Source organism: Haliotis asinina, chromosome 1 (assembly GCF_037392515.1).
Source record: "Haliotis asinina isolate JCU_RB_2024 chromosome 1, JCU_Hal_asi_v2, whole genome shotgun sequence".
In the NCBI taxonomy this organism is placed as follows: domain Eukaryota; kingdom Metazoa; phylum Mollusca; class Gastropoda; order Lepetellida; family Haliotidae; genus Haliotis; species Haliotis asinina.
This window is the reverse complement of record NC_090280.1, coordinates 104,368,173-104,383,788: the sequence shown is the minus strand read 5'-3', so window position 1 is coordinate 104,383,788 and position 15,616 is coordinate 104,368,173. Positions and strand designations below refer to the sequence as shown.

Here is a 15,616-nt window from a genome sequence, read left to right as displayed (position 1 = left end):
TTGTCAGTAAGGCACCTCAGTTGTCAGTAACATACCTCAGTGGCAGTAACATACCCCAGTTGTCAGTAAGGCACCTCAGTTGTCAGTAACATACCTCAGTGACAGTGACATACCTCTGTGCCAGTAACATACCTCAGTGTCAGTAACACACCTCAGTGGCAGTAACATACCTCAGTGACAGTAACATACCTCAGTGACAGTGACATACCTCAGTGTCAATAACACACTTCTGTGTCAGTAACATACCTCAGTGACAGTGACATACCTCTGTGCCAGTAACATACCTCAGTGTCAGTAACACACCTCAGTGGCAGTAACATACCTCAGTGACAGTAACATACCTCAGTGACAGTGACATACCTCAGTGTCAATAACACACTTCTGTGTCAGTAACATACCTCAGTGACAGTGACATACCTCAGTGCCAGTAACATACCTCAGTGGCAGTAACACACCTCAGTGGCAGTAACATACCTCAGTGCCATTAACATACCTCAGTGACAGTGACATACCTCAGTGTCAATAACACACTTCTGTGTCAGTAACATACCTCAGTGACAGTAACACACGTCAGTGACAGTAACATACCTCAGTGTTAGTAACATACCTCAGTGACGGTTACATGCCTCTGTCTAATCCTAAAGGTCACATGCAACTTAAAACACTATTTTGCAGATTCTGGTACCTTTCGGCATACACTTACCGAAACAAATCATCAAAAGTGCCAATTCAACCTATAAACTAAGTAAAAACTCGCCCGCGAGTTCACACGATCCACTAATTTTTCCCCAGCGCTGGGGAAAAAATGGTTTCAACAGTTATGCTGCGCTGCGATCATAACGCATGCCCGATGATTAGGTTCGCGGAGCTTGAAACAGTATGCCTGCCTGGAGTATGAGGTCCTGAGCAGTAGTTTAATCTTGGTTGTGTACACAAACAAGTAAATAATCTACACGTTGCATGAAAAAAAACATGTTGATGATCAGCAGCCTCTGTCACAGAGAAAGCTCAATGTCTGGTTTATTGACACCTACATGTCTGCCTGTCTGCTAATGACAATATGCAAAGCACAGCTTCAATCACGGACCATATGCAGTTTGCAATTAACACCTATCGGTCTTATGAGCCATAAACAAACAGCCGGCTAAGAGTAAGGGCAAATGAACCAGTGGCCAATGAAAAGGTTTCGTTACACTTGTGTGCACACTCACCGGCTCTGTCTGGGTTCGGTGTCGCGACTGCTTCCTGTCGAGGAAAGTACACCCAAGTACGTAATATTGCACCTTTGATTTGCGAATATATAAATTTGTTTATTTGTTTTTTATTAATCAACAATGCATTTTATCTATCATAAATAAGTGATATATGTGTTTGATTTGTTTTTGTTTTTGGTTTGTTTGGGTTTTTTTGGTTTTTTTTGTTTTGTTTTTTTTATTGTTTGTTTGTTGTTTTTTGGCGCATGTGACCTTTAAGAGATAGATTAGAGACACAGATTGGTGTTAGGCATTGAAAAGGACACAAGGTGTAATCATACACATAATGGTGGACGTTGCAGTGCTTCACGTAGCTGCTGACACATAGAGATGAATCAGTGCCCAGAACGACACTCTCAGAGTGTCAAGAGTGTTCTTTGAAGTGGCTTTATGTGCTTCCTGCTCTTCTAGCTTTACTCTATGTTCGAGATTATCAGACATGCAGAAGAGCAACTCAGTTTCCTTATTTATTTCTAATTACGAATTGGGAATTGTATGGGAATTGTATTTTAATATGTATTTTCCAGGATACGTCAGTGTTATTTCTTGGAGGCCTCATTGTGGCAGTTGCCATAGAAACATGGAATCTTCACAAACGTATAGCAGTGGGAGTTTTGATGCTGGTTGGCGCAGAACCAAGATGGTTGGAGCCTTTCTGACAAATTACTGTCTGTCCCGTTTGATATTTATACAAATCATTTATTGATGTACACATTCAGTGTACAGACGTATTTAGGGATCTGAAAATACCCCACTCTAAGATATATCAATGAAATCATAAAACCAATGTTTACTTTCTTTTAGTTTATATTTGAATAAACTAATTTTTAAAAAAACAACAAAAAACAAATAGAGGTTATCATAAACTGTGTGCCGCCATAATGTATAATCTTCGCCTGATGTTGAATATTTCTACGTCGAATAATTCGAATGACTGAATTCACAAAATATTCATTCGGTATTTTATTCTTCAAGTACAGTTGTCTCCTCTCCCCTTACCTTCAAGAACACAGTCAAACTAGAGGCTGAGAAAAAGTTTCTTCCACTGTCCTTAATGATATATTAAACTTTGATTGATCGACTGAGTACATGCTCCAGGTTGATGGCAGGTCTGATGGCGGTCACGTGGTTTCTGTCCATGTGGATTTCCAACACCGCCACCACAGCCATGATGATTCCAATAGTGCAAGCAGTCCTGCAGCAACTGAAGACTTCCGGTCATGGCAACCAGGCCCAGTCGCAACTGGATATGGGAGAGGGTACGGCCAATACATTCACACTTACGGGTAGCCGTATGTATGGACATGTAAAGGAATGCACTCTTTGCATCTGTTGAAAAGTATGTATTTTTAAGAAATGCATTGGTTGCTGGGTACCCGGAACCCACACGTGATGGGGTATCGGGTAGAGTTGCTGTCCATAACCTGGGACAAGCTCGATATGGGATAGCAAGGAATGCTGATGTCCTATGTGCCGGAACCCTTTCGGTCCGTGGGTGCTAGTGGTTAAAGCGTTCGATCATCACGCCGAAGACCCCGATTCTATTGCCGACGTGGGCACAGTGGTGAAGTCCATTTCTGGTGTAATCCGTCATGATATGGCTGGGATATTCCAGACAGCGGCGCAGAAGTTAAGACTCACTTGGGTACGTGGCAAAGCTGCTGTCTATATTCCATGACCCAATCGTCATGGGGTATGTGGAGAAGCTGTTGTCTATACTCCGGAATCCACCCCACCCCGTTATGCGGTAATGTCACGCATGCATGGTGTAGTCAGATCATTTCATATATGTCGTCTGTTGTGACCAGACACTTTAGTACAGATATCACAGAAAGAATACTGAGTGCCCGTTTGCTAGGACCGTTTGTCTTGGCCACACGTACGGCTATACCCGAGTCCTTCTTTAGGAACCGGACAATAACGTTCCACATCTTCAACAGGAAATGACTGCTTCCAAATGGAGATGACGCCAACTGGCGATGATGCAAAGACGCCCGTCGATGACGTGACAAAAGTAGACGTCGCTAGTAACGGCACAAAGCCAGTGGGAGCAGCACCTGAACAACACAGCAGGTATGAGGTGGGGAACCACGTACACAGTCATTGCAATACATGGTATAATTGTCAAGCAGTCAGTGCTATAGAGACAGGACCGATATCTTTTCCCGTGTTTCTGCTAATATAACAGTTATTTACCCCAGTTTTAATGTCAAGGTGTTAAACGACAGTGGTTAATATTCCAAGTTACTGCTCTGAATCCACACATCCACCTACCAGAAGCGTTCATATATATCCAATAACAACGTACCTCGATCACGTGGGTCACTGTAACGATCTCAATCACAGGATAATTCACAGGCATCCGTCTCCCTGTTCTTTGTATATTGTCGGCCGAAGCGGTAAAACAAACAACATATCATCATCGTAATCTGCATAAGTTTGCACAAAACAATTGTATGGACGGGAAGTACATTCCCGCGGTGCATCACGCTGTCTAACAACCCTATGGATAGCCATGGCTTGCTGTAGCGTCCGTGGATCAGGGACGAAAGATCATTTACTTTGCAATAACCTTTACGTTAACATTGCACCGAGGCTACCTTAGAGACGAACGATCACCATAGTGGTTTGTGAAAGGAGTCCCAGCTGTCACCTCCCGACTTAATTTCACCCAGTACAATTAATGTCATTGCGATCGCCTTGTTGAGCTATGAACGTAAAACCTTCCTCTTCCAATCAATGAAAGTCCAAATGAGAAAGGCGCCATCATTTTAAGTAAGGGTATATAGAATTTGTTATATTGGGCATTACACTATGTGTCACATCTGACCACTTCCACGCTGGTATTATGCATTTAATTACACACACAGTTTTGAAGTACACTGCACTGTACATGTGTCATTGGTGATGGAAGTTTTACAGGCTAAGGGCAACTTGGACCGGAAATAAGACCATTGAATGAATTTCATAAAGTCATAAACGATATATACACGATGCACCACGTTAGATGTGTTTACCACCCATACGATTGCCAGACAATGCGATTCACCCGTCGAATGTATTTACCATCATTATGGCTGTCAGACAGTGTGATTCACCACGTTACGTTATTTACCATCATTAAGGTTGCCAGATAGTGCGATTCACCCCTGGAATGTATTTACCATCATCAAGGTTTCCAGACAATGTGGTGGACCACGGGAGTTTATTTACCATCATCAAGGTTTCCAGACAATGTGATGGACCACGGGAGTTTATTTACCATCCATAACGTAGTCAGACACTATGCTCGGTTACTCTGATGGAATAACAAGACCTGTTGCCTATTGAAAAAAATTAAGACATGAAATAAGCCGACGGTTGTTTGTGGGGTGGGGCTAAGACATGAAATAGGCCGACGGTTGTTTCTGGGGTGGGACTAAGACATGAAATAAGCCAACGGTTGTTAGTAGGGGTGGGACTAAGACACGAAATAAGACGCCGATTGTTAGGGGGATGGGGCTAAGACATGAAATAAGCCGACGGTTGTTTGTGGGGTGGGACAAAGCCATTAAATAAGCCGACGGTTGTTAGTAGAGGTGGGGGCTGGGGTGTGAAATAAGCCGGATTTGGCGACACGGCTATCACTATCTTTCCCCAGTATCCGACACGCAAAGACGGTGACACATACGAAGGGTTGTTCATCACAACACACTGGGGTAAAATATTTGTGAAGTATTTGCAGAAAATGAAAACGTTAATATGTTATTTGGTACTTTGGATGTCTTGGTGTCTTGGGTAATGGTATGTCCTCGAATAGTATCATATAGAATATGTTCAGAATGGTGTTGAATGCATTTCCGTCAAAATCGACTGCCAAGGATTTTGATCTTTCACAAACATTGCTTCCAGATATTCAAGCACGAACCACTTTAACAAGAGATTGTAGTTTCAAATTGCTTTTTTATGCAAACTTCAAGTGTTCTGAATACCGTGTATCGGTGGGATGGCCTAGTGGTTCAAGCATGTCCTCCTCTCGTCAAAACCCCGGATTCGATTCCCCACATGGGCACAATATGTGAAACTCATTTCTGAGGCCGTAGTCGTGATATTGCTAGAATATTGCCAAGTGCGGAGTAGAACGATACTGACTACAACTGAGAACATCCGCCTTGCTCCAGATCGGCCCGGACCAAGGCAGATCACGAAGAAGAAGCCAAACACCTGCGCATGTGCAAAGCGATGTCTTTGAGTATTTGTTACGCAGCGAATATTGGTGGAATAGCAAGTCTCACGGGAACTGGCCCAAATCTCGTGCTGAAGGGACAGTCTGATATGTAAGTTTCACTGTCCTGTTTGTCTATAACAATGTCCAATGTGCTGCTGATGTGTTCATTGTTATCAATATGCTCCATACTTCTACTTCTACTTCTATTTGTATATTTATAATATACTTCCTTGCACAAGAATTAACGTTAACTGCCATATTTCATGGTGTCTGAAAATAAGTCACACGATGGCCATTTACCTGATGGCGAGGTCAAATCTAGTATGTATACTCTTAAAACAAAGTTGAGGGACCAGAACTTTCAGTTTGGGTAGGAGAACATAAGTGAAGCAATTTTTCAAAGACAGACATCTTATGAACGCACCGTCGTTTCTCTTTGTCACCACCTAGACACAAGGCATGGGATGCACATGCACAAGGCATGGGATGCACATGCACAAGGCATGGGATGCACATGCACAAGGCATGGGATGCACATGCACAAGGCCATAGCCCCAAAAGCGTACATGGGGTGTCATTCTTGACTTTCAAGTGGGTCAGTTTAATAACTGTGGACCGTTAATTTTGGCAGTCATGTTGCATCACCCTGTTGTTAGTGTTTGCTTTGGGTTTGGTTTTGTTTTTTGTAAAAAAAATGAAAATCGTACACATGCAAATTTTCCGTCATACTTCAATCATCTTTCAAGAACTGTACCAGCTATAGAAATAATGAAGTACAAGTGTCGGTACACACTCACAACATTCATTGCTATCATACCAACATTGACTGACCCCGACATATGTTCCATTGTGTTCAATCGTAAATTAATAATGTAGGTCCCCTACCTTTTTAAGGGTGTATAATGCATCTCCAACATGCAATATGAACTAGTAATCCACTGATCTCTAAAACATACATAGTTGTGTCCCCAACTTCCCCATCCCGTAGCGCCCAGGATTCGATGGTCTTTGGTTTGACTCTAACATCGACCTGAGGAGAATACACTACGGATCCTTTCCAAAACATATTTAACGTCTACGAATGTCAGTTGTGTCACGTCAAAATTAAACACAAGTTCACTTTCTCACTCTCAATAAATACAAAAAAATTAATATATTTTTCAAATTTTAGAATTTTCACCGACAACAACGCCACGTCCCCCATCACGTTCAGCACGTGGTTGGTGTACGGCCTTCCCCTCTCAGTCATCGTCCTCGTCATTCTGTGGATCTGGATGCAGATCTACTTCCTGAGGTGCAGGTACTGATGGTAGCACAACTTGTTTAAGTTATACGACTTGATTCGGGAGTGGTATCACTCAATGTTATTGGATGTTGTAAAACATTTTTTCGTGTTCTAACTGGTGTGACTATTTAAACAACTAAGTCACAAGCAACAGGTTTAGTTGAAGTAAATATTTCAACAACGCAGAGTAGTCCGTATGGACGCAGGATGTGAAACCGGTCAGACATCCGCCGCTGTCATAGCACTGGATTGTTGCGGGACTGTTTGCGGGAAACGACATACTGGTCCATACTATACAAAACAATCTGTTTATAGAGCGCCGAGTTCTACCACGGCTGCTAACGGGCTCTTTCCTCGTCCCTCGATCATATAGGATCGTAGTATCAGTCTCAACTCACTGGGGATTATGAAACAGCTAGGAGCCGCTAGGCCATTCACAGCTGGGTGGACTGGTACACATGGCCACTGTTCTTTGGCCAGGTTGCATGTTGTTGTACCCGCAACTAAATGTTAGCACGTATTCCCTTGGTAACCATCTGGTCATATACCGACGGATTGTTTGTGAGTTTTTTATATGCACAGGGTTGTGTACTGTACAGCAGGGGCAACACTGAAAGAGTCTACACACTCTTTCTTACATCCAACCACAAGCGGGCTCGATCCCAGCACCTCAAGCTCGCTGGCTGACTAGCCTGGCTCGCCGACGACACAACATTCCCATCGTGATACACACCTTTCATTCCCTGTTCCTAGGACGCTAGATAATTTACATCTCCTGTAACTGCTGCTCACCCTCCCAGGTATCCATTTATAGCTGTGTGAACAGAGGAGCATACGGCGTGCTACAACTAACAGCTGTCATTGAAAGCTCAACCAGCTCACGCACGTGCGTTTGTTTTCAGAGGGTTCTGTGGCTGTTTCTCTGGTGGCGTAAACAACGATGCCAGCAAGAGAGTTAAAGGTGTCATACGTGAAGAGTTCCGGAAACTGGGACCCGTCTCGTATGTATAGTCGATTGTGATGAAATAGCAAACGTTTCTGCCAGTCCTGATAAGGCCACGGTAGAACATCAGCATGTCTCAATGCCACTTTGTCTGGTTTACGTACCTGGGTTATGGTTTAACGCCCAAGGGCCCCTTTCATGATGCAACATTTACTGAGATTAACTTTTACCTCCCATTTTTTAACATTGCACTAGGGTTACCCTAGTGATTTACGATCACCTTGCACATTGCACTAAGGTTACCCTAGTGATTTACGATCACCTGGCATATTGCACTAAGGTTACCCTAGTGATTTACGATCGCACCCTCCAAAGAGGCTCCCTACCCTTATCGAGTACATCAGAGGCAGAATGGTTTTGCCACTTCAGGGACTTGTTTTCTAAAGACGATATTATCTATGATGCACATGATTATACAATAGATACAGATAATGGACGTGACGAGTTTAGTGATGTTGATAAGTCTCTACTTGAGTCTCCTATTACAGAATTAGAAATAGTTAACGCAGTATCTCGTCTTAAAGCTGGAACGTCTACTGGGGCGGATAATGTTATTCCAGAAATGATCAAAACTGCCTTACCCGAGATAATGACGTTCCTTGTTAAAAGCTTTAACTTGGTATTTGACTCCAGATGTTTCCCGTCTAAATAGGCTTAATCAATAATTGTTCCAGTATTTAAAAATGGAAACACAAATAACCTTAACAATTATCGGGACATCTCTCTGACAAGTATCGTTGGTAAAACGCTTGTATCTATTATCAATAATAGGCTAACACAGTGGTCAAATATGAGAGACCTGATTCCAGATTTACAAGCTAGGTTTAGAAAAGAATACTCAACCTTTGATCATATTTTCACTCTACACTCAGTAGTTGAGCGATGTTTTCCTTTTAGTAAAAGAAATTTGTATGTAGCTTTTTTTTATTTTAGAAAGACTTTTAATTCTGTAGGTAGAAATAAACTGTGGAAATGCCTTAGAAATATGGGTTTTAAAGGCAAAATGTTTGATATTATCATGTCAGTGTATACAAATGTAAAGTCTTGCGTTCGATGCGATAATGTTTTCAGTGACTATTTTGATTGCCCTGTTGGTGTACGACAAGGCTGTGTTCTAAGCCCGATACTTTTTTCATTCTTTATTAACGAACTATATTTTGACATTATACACTCTGGCAGACATGGCATCCAATTATCTCCTGATCTTGGTGAACTCTTTATTTTACTTTTTGCTGACGATGTGATCCTAATGTCAAGCACTGTTATTGACCTTCAGAGGCAAATTAATAGACTATCACATTATTCAGATAACTGGCGACTTGACGTTAATCTTGAAAAGATCAAGATTCGTAAGGGTGGCCCAACGGTAGCTATAGGGAAGTGGTGCTTTAAAGGTGAACGTATGACCGTTGTCAACGAATATAAATATCTAGGGATATTATTTACATTATACACTTTTGACATTATACAGAATCAAAAGCCTTTCTAAACTCAACAAAAGCTACATACAATTTTCTTTTACTAAAAGTTAAACATCGCTCAACTACTGAGTATAGAGTAAAAATATAAATATCTACTAGTAGGGATATTATTTACACATACACTAAACCTGAATAAATATATCATTAATTTGGCTAGTAGATGGGGAAAGGCTTTACTACAATTGCTCTCTGTTATACCGAAGTTGGGGGCTGTTGGGCCCTTGTATATTTTTCAAGTTGTTTGATTCCCATGTGCAGCCTATTCTCCTCTATGGATCTGAAATCTGGGGCTTCAAGGAATTTTATATCATCGAAAAGGTCTACCCCTAATAGTATGGTGTACGGTGAATGTGGGAGATACCGTTTGTACATAATTTCTTACTCTCGCTGTTTAAAGTACTGGGGTAAAATACAAAATATGCCCGGACATCGTCAGCCAAAAAAACCTACAATATGACTGTTCATGTTGATAATATTGGTAAAAACATTTGGGCAACCCGTATTCGCAGTCTTTTGTTTAGATACGGCTTTGGATTCGTCTGGTTATCCCAAACCCTGGGCGATGTTAATGCATTTATCAAACATTTTCGTACCAGGGCTATCGATATCTTTAAACAGGACTGGCATTCATTGCTATATGAAAGTTCAAGATATGACTGTTATCGTGAGTTTAAATCTCTACGTGAACCCGAGTCGTATCTATACAACCTACGTAATACAAACCTGCGTAATGCTTTCATACGCCTGAGACTTGGTCTAAATGAGTTATATATCAATCAAGGAAGATGTTCATCCTTTATGAAATCACAAAGGTTCTGTCCATTCTGTAACACTATTGAGAATGAATTTCACTTTTTATTTATTTGTTCTGTATATAAAGATTTAAGGCAGATGTATTTCCCGCCATGGCTACGATCATACAAGAATGCTACAAAACGTTATTCAATACTCTCAAGTAAAGCATCCCTATTACAACATGAGACAGCTCTATTTATTCATCATGCGCTCATATTGAGAAGAGATTCACTGTAACGTGTGTCATATGTTGTACATGTTGTACATGTTGTACATACTATACATATATATTTTGTGTATGGGCCACTGGCCTTCGTGCGATAAACTGATTGACTGATTGATTGATTGATTGATTGATCACTTTGCACATTGCACTAAGGTTTTCCTAGTGCTTTACGATCACCTTGCATATTGAACTAAGGTTACCTTAGTAATTTACGACCACCTTGCACACTGCACTAACGTTACCTTAATAATATTGATTTACGATCACCTTGTACATTGCACTAGGGTTACCTTAGTGACTTACGATCACTTTAGTGCCTGGTGTGGGTTTACAGTGGATGTATGATCAGCAGTGTATGTACAGGTCGTAGTGTTCAGGACGAAAAACGTACATACAGGGCATATTCTGTGGAGTAGGCCAATCATTCATTCGCTGTCTACGTTTTTCTTTTTGCTTCTAGATTTGCGCAGTGGTGCATTATAATCTGCTTCGGAATTCTCGTGGTGTTATGGATCACGCGAGACTTCGGGGAGGTTCCCGGATGGGGAGAGATTTTCAGACCAAAGTAAGCCATATTTTGGTACATTTAGTATTGATGATGATGATAATGACGATGATGATGATGGTGATGATGATGATGATGGTGATGATGATAACGTGTTCTTTGTAATTCCTGCATTCTCATAGGCTGAACAGGTCGTGTTGTATTCCCAATTAATGTAAAACATTATGCCCCGGCCACCGATCGATGCGATGGTTATACGCATTGAAGGAGTCTTAGTTGCAGTCGGCTGGCAAGATGAACTCTGGCTTTGAGTTTCGACTCTAGCATTCTCATGGCACCAAGTCATTTGAAAAGCCGCCTCCTCCTAACGCCATCTCTTAACATATTTCTCCCTATTTATCAGGGCTGACTGTTCGTCTCACCTCTTGCTTTGATTGACACATCCATGTAATTTCATTTGTTTCTACTCTCCGTTGATTTGCTGCTGAATTTGTGGGTTTGTCACTTTTTGTGTAAATTTATCAAAATCTGTGAGAATATATAACAAAGTCATCTGATTCACGTCATGACACAATGTATATTCCTTCTCTTTGAATGTCTATCACTCCTGTCAGTTTGGTTTATCTCTCTGCATGTATCATCACCACATGGTGTTGGCGTCAGCTTCTATTACAAGGATTGACCGGTGCTGTGAAGAATGAATACCTCAGTATTGACAATAGCTGGGATTTGAACACTGTCAGACCAGCTGTCGTCCATCCCCATGGAACATCAGTATGTCACCTGGTTAGAATGACAGAGTTACAAATCTGTCAATATTCACCGCAGCATGATATTGGCTCGCTCGACGTACTGTTTTCATCAGTTGATGGACGTCAAGCACAACTTCAGTCCTTGGTGGACGTCAAGCACAACTTCAGTCCCTGGACGAACAGTCAAAACACATTCTTTGCTCGAGTACTTCGAGCGATTACGTCACAGTGGTCTGCAAAGCATTTCACAACCCCATGTAGTGGCGTCCGTTCATGCAGCTTGTTAGTAATTATTTAAGTTTACACTATGCAAACCGTGAAACTGCTTGTTGAATTTTGAAACAAATCGGCCAGCAGCCTTCAAGTGATCGTTATTTGCAGGGCTGTACGTCATCATTCAGGATACGTTTTGTCAGCACGGTCAACGTGGTTCACAAAATAACACTTTCACAATCATCTCACGTTTTCAGCTTCGTATCGGATTCGACACCAGCCATGTTCATCGGCTTTCTGCTGTTTGTGTGTCCCGCAAACGTCCCTAACGTTTTCTGTTTACGGAAGCCTGAAGGTGAACTACAGTCCCATGTGCTGAGTTACACGAATATCTCAATAACATCCCATTATCGTATTTTAATCTGTAAAGAAAGCCAAAGGCCTGCTGGAAACCACATTGATTAACATTTAGGAAGTAACATCGCCATCAGTTTATGAAGCAAGCCCACACTGTTTCACAATATCTTTTTCATTCTCTTATTCTCCGATATGTAATTCTGAATTTAAGTTCACTGTCGATGAAAACTAGTACTGGGGCTAGTGTGAGATACGAGTGCGTTTCTGTAATATGCTATCAGGAGCAGGCCAGACAGGAAAAATGAGCTTCACGTTCAACTGCAGATCTGACTGATCAACGTGTTGTTCTACCTTGCTCGTTTGCGTTGATGTGTAATTGTTGACATTTGAATGTTTTAATTGTTAGATAAAACGAAACCGAAGATCCGACCCATCCTTCGCTGGCAAGATGTCCATGAGAAAATGCCGTGGTCCCTGTACCTAATCCTTGGGGCTGGATACTCTCTGGCCAGAGCCTCACAGGTAGGCAGCTAGGGGTAGGTCTCCACCTAATTCTTTGGGCTTGATACTCTCTAACAGCCTCACAGGGAGGCTGCTTGGGGTAGGTCTCCACCTAATTCTTTGGGCTTGATACTCTCTAACAGCCTCACAGGGAGGCAACTTGGGGTAGGTCTCCTCGTAATCCTTGGGACTTGATACTCTCTGACAGCCTCACAGGGAGGCAACTTGGGGTAGGTCTCCTCGTAATCCTTGGGACTTGATACTCTCTGACAGCCTCACAGGGAGGCTGCTTGGGGTAGGTCTCCACCTAATTCTTTGGGCTTGATACTCTCTAAAAGCCTCACAGGGAGGCAACTTGGGGTAGGTCTCCTCGTAATCCTTGGGACTTGATACTCTCTGACAGCCTCACAGGGAGGCAACTTGGGGTAGGTCTCCTCGTAATCCTTGGGACTTGATACTCTCTGACAGCCTCACAGGGAGGCTGCTTGGGGTAGGTCTCCACCTAATTCTTTGGGCTTGATACTCTCTAACAGCCTCACAGGGAGGCAACTTGGGGTAGGTCTCCTCGTAATCCTTGGGACTTGATACTCTCTGACAGCCTCACAGGGAGGCAACTTGGGGTAGATCTCCACCTAATCCTTTGGGGGCATGGTGCGCGACCTAAGACGCCAGGCTAGTAATCCAGGGAGGATGAGGTGTCGGGACCGAGCCCACCTGTGACCGGGTTCAAAAACCTTGGAGTCAACTTTGTGTGCAGACCCTTTCAGTGTTATCACAACCCCTAGTGCACAGTACACAACCCTGTACACTTAAAAGAACCCACGAATCCGTTGGTATATAGCCAGATGGTGGTCACATGAATGCGAGCAAACACTTACCTAGATGTGGGTACAGCAACGTGCAGTGAACTTGGACAAAGTACTGTGACTATGTGTCCCAGTCCACCCAGCTGTGAATGGGTACCTCGTTAGGATGAGAGAGCCTCGATAAACTCGGAGCGTCAAGTGACAGCAAAAGTTGTATACTCCCCAAGGAGTTGAGATTGAAATCGATGTGCTATTGAGATTGACATCCAGTGATCGAGGGGGAAATAACAGCGCCTTGAACATGCACTAGTGCGAGGATATGTGCGCTATATAAATATCCTTTTTCTAAACCTGGACATTTGCCACCCATAGAGCCAAGAACAGTTGTAACTGAGCAAAAGAACTACGGGGGACAACTGCCACCACAACAGACAATGAAGACATTAAAGACCTATATAAAGAATAATAACACTCCAGAATTATCCTCTGCAGGAAACCTTCCGCCGTGTCCAGTACATTACAAAAACAAGTTCAGAAGTTCTTACTGCATTTTGTTGTTGTTGTTGTTGTTGCTTTTGTTTGTTTTGTTTTTTGGCTTTTGTTTTTTTGTATTTTTTTAGAAGGGGGGGGGGGGGGGGGGGGGAGAGAGGGGTTTTTTTACATTTAAACAGTGAAAATCTTCTACCTACATCATATGTCTTCTTTAAAATTCCAAATCTCCTTATGTACAATGGAAAGTGTATGAAAAATCTGTGCTGATTTTCAGGATTCCGGACTGTCCGAATGGCTTGGCGGGAAGCTGGCTGTGTTTTCACACCTCGATCCCTATTTGATGTTGTTGATTCTCTGCTACATCGTTGCCTTCGCTACTGAGGTGACCAGCAACACCGCCATTGCAACACTTATGATGCCTATAATGGCGCAACTGGTCAGTACACTTGTTTCTCTTGTCTCGGGAATGTCTGGGCACCGTATATCCCAACCAAGTCCCGTCACCTCGGCTGCTAGTAGCAGGAGGTTTCGAATGATGATAACTTTGACATAACTTAACCCCATTCATGACGTTGATGATTGCTGAACTGTACGACAACACTCTCTCCTCCAGTGAGGACAGGTGTTCGTGCTGCCAACCTCCGGTTTGTCTTGTGTTTGGATTCAGTATTATTGAGGACTGAGACACATTATTCATTCCGTCAACAAAATAACAGCGTCATTCACATTCTTCATCCAGAATAATAGCAATAAACCCTTTCTTCATTCAGAAAAATACCAACAAACCCCTTCTCCATCCAAAACAAACTCTTTATTCATCCAGAATAATAGCCACAAGCCCTTTCTTCATCCAGAATAATAGCAACAGACTTGTTTATCCTAAATGATAGTAATGAACCCTTACTTCATCTTGAATAACAACGACAAACCCTTCTTTCATTCACAAAACTAAAAACAAGTGTTTCCTTCATCCAGAGTATTAGCGACCCTCTCCTCGCCCAGTAGACACTGAAACCCATTTCTCATGTGGTATTAACAGCGGTGTAAAACTAATTCACACATAAGTTGTTTCAAAGGCATTTAGAAGTTGGTGGAATCAAACTAAAAATGATGGAATCAAACTAAAAATGCTTTAGGGTTCAACTTCTTTAATATATTAATATAGAAGTTGAACCATAAAGCATTTTTAGTTTCATTCACACATGCATTAGAAATCACATCTGAAGTCGAGTGTATGGTTCCTACTCTTCCATGTATCCATGACTTACTATGGAACAGTGATGGCACCGAGCGTTCGCAAGAGCACAGTGTACCACATGCGGTGTACCACATACGGTGTATCATGGTTGATACCAGTCCTGGTGTCTAAGGAATTGCGATTTCAGTGAAATAGTTTGTGGTGAACAGTAAAATTATACACGTGACTCTACATAGTGTTCACAGCAATGGACTTGCAGGGCAGCATCTGAAGGTTTGATAGGTAAACCTTGCATTCGATTTCTCCACTCGAGCTGTGCTGCTGTGGCCAGTGGCAATTGGCGATGGCATTGTGTATTCAAACCTAGACATGTGCATGTCCCGACTATCCCGACTTTCTGATTCGCAGCTGACAGCAGACATTGATTTTCCATAAATTTGTGAATTTACATTTGATGTCCTGGGTAGATGTGATATTTGCCAGCTGCCACACGATCGTATTGACCATCTTTATGTGGTGTGCAAGAAGTCAGTTTCTGCCAC

At 42.3% G+C, this 15,616-nt stretch overlaps 1 protein-coding gene across 2 annotated transcripts in view; it reads left to right on the top strand.

Annotated features, from left to right (window-relative positions):
* LOC137285669 (solute carrier family 13 member 2-like) overlaps nucleotides 1–15,616 on the top strand; it is a 37,531-nt gene that overhangs the window by 13,588 nt on the left and 8,327 nt on the right. For both annotated transcript variants that reach the window (XM_067817752.1, XM_067817753.1), the window contains exons 5-14: nucleotides 1,781–1,896; nucleotides 2,352–2,512; nucleotides 3,194–3,326; nucleotides 5,414–5,569; nucleotides 6,632–6,760; nucleotides 7,648–7,746; nucleotides 10,711–10,815; nucleotides 11,978–12,075; nucleotides 12,484–12,599; nucleotides 14,151–14,312. In XM_067817752.1, coding sequence (XP_067673853.1) covers nucleotides 1,781–1,896; nucleotides 2,352–2,512; nucleotides 3,194–3,326; nucleotides 5,414–5,569; nucleotides 6,632–6,760; nucleotides 7,648–7,746; nucleotides 10,711–10,815; nucleotides 11,978–12,075; nucleotides 12,484–12,599; nucleotides 14,151–14,312 — 1,275 coding nt within the window. The remainder of the gene's footprint in view (nucleotides 1–1,780; nucleotides 1,897–2,351; nucleotides 2,513–3,193; nucleotides 3,327–5,413; nucleotides 5,570–6,631; nucleotides 6,761–7,647; nucleotides 7,747–10,710; nucleotides 10,816–11,977; nucleotides 12,076–12,483; nucleotides 12,600–14,150; nucleotides 14,313–15,616) is intronic.